At 56.6% G+C, this 783-nt stretch overlaps 1 protein-coding gene across 1 annotated transcript in view; it reads right to left on the bottom strand.

The window, feature by feature from the left end:
- Positions 1-619, bottom strand: part of ARMC5 (armadillo repeat containing 5) — a gene marked incomplete at its 5' end in the record, with an annotated part of 31500 nt that extends 30881 nt beyond the window's left edge. The window contains one exon of the mRNA XM_018575250.1: positions 589-619. Coding sequence (XP_018430752.1) covers positions 589-619 — 31 coding nt within the window. The remainder of the gene's footprint in view (positions 1-588) is intronic.
- Positions 620-783: the final 164 nt, after the last annotated feature.

Raw genomic sequence — 783 nt, 5'->3', positions numbered from 1 at the left:
GCTCCCGGTCCCATAGAACGGGGAGGGGATCGATGAACGGAAGTTCGTCGACCTCCTCCCCAGCTCCCCGAGGACACCAAGATCGCCGGTCCCGGGCCCGTAGGAGGGGCAACGGAGCCCGGGAAGCACGGCGGGGGTGTCCGGCGGGGGGGGCGGCCCCTTCTTCGGGACGCAGAAGCGATCTGGCGACAGGTAAGTCGCCAGGATCGCTTCTGTTGTAAAGCCGACAGTCGGCTCTACAAGTTTAAACAGCCCCGATGCTGGCGACGTACACTGCACATCGTCAGTCACGAAGGGGTTAAACAGCCCCGATGCTGGCGACGTACACTGCACATCGTCAGTCACGAAGGGGTTAAACAGCCCCGATGCCGGCGACGTACACTGCACATCGTCAGTCACGAAGGGGTTAAAGTATACCAAAAAAATAAAACATGAATGTGAAACGCGCCGGCAACAAAACCCTGAAACCTGCCGAGCCCCCGCGGTATGACTGACCTCCCATATGGGGTGTGCAGGTTTAGGGGTACGGTATCACTTCTGTACACCCCACAGACATGTGATCTATAGAAGAGATAAAACAGAACTTACTGAGAGCCGGAATCCCCCCGAGATCTCGCACCTGAAAAACACACAACATGGGGGCATGACCGGGATCACACACAAGTACTATACATACACATGTACCGGGGATGAGGTGTACACGGAGAGGGGTATATCACGTATGAGGAGGGGGCATACCGGAAGGTATATACACACGTATGAGGAGGGGGCATACAGGAAGGT

This window comes from Nanorana parkeri, unplaced genomic scaffold (assembly GCF_000935625.1).
Source record: "Nanorana parkeri isolate BGI_ZX_2015 unplaced genomic scaffold, ASM93562v1 scaffold3695, whole genome shotgun sequence".
In the NCBI taxonomy this organism is placed as follows: domain Eukaryota; kingdom Metazoa; phylum Chordata; class Amphibia; order Anura; family Dicroglossidae; genus Nanorana; species Nanorana parkeri.
Note: the sequence above shows the minus strand (reverse complement) of the source record. Positions and strands in the feature narration are given on the sequence as shown.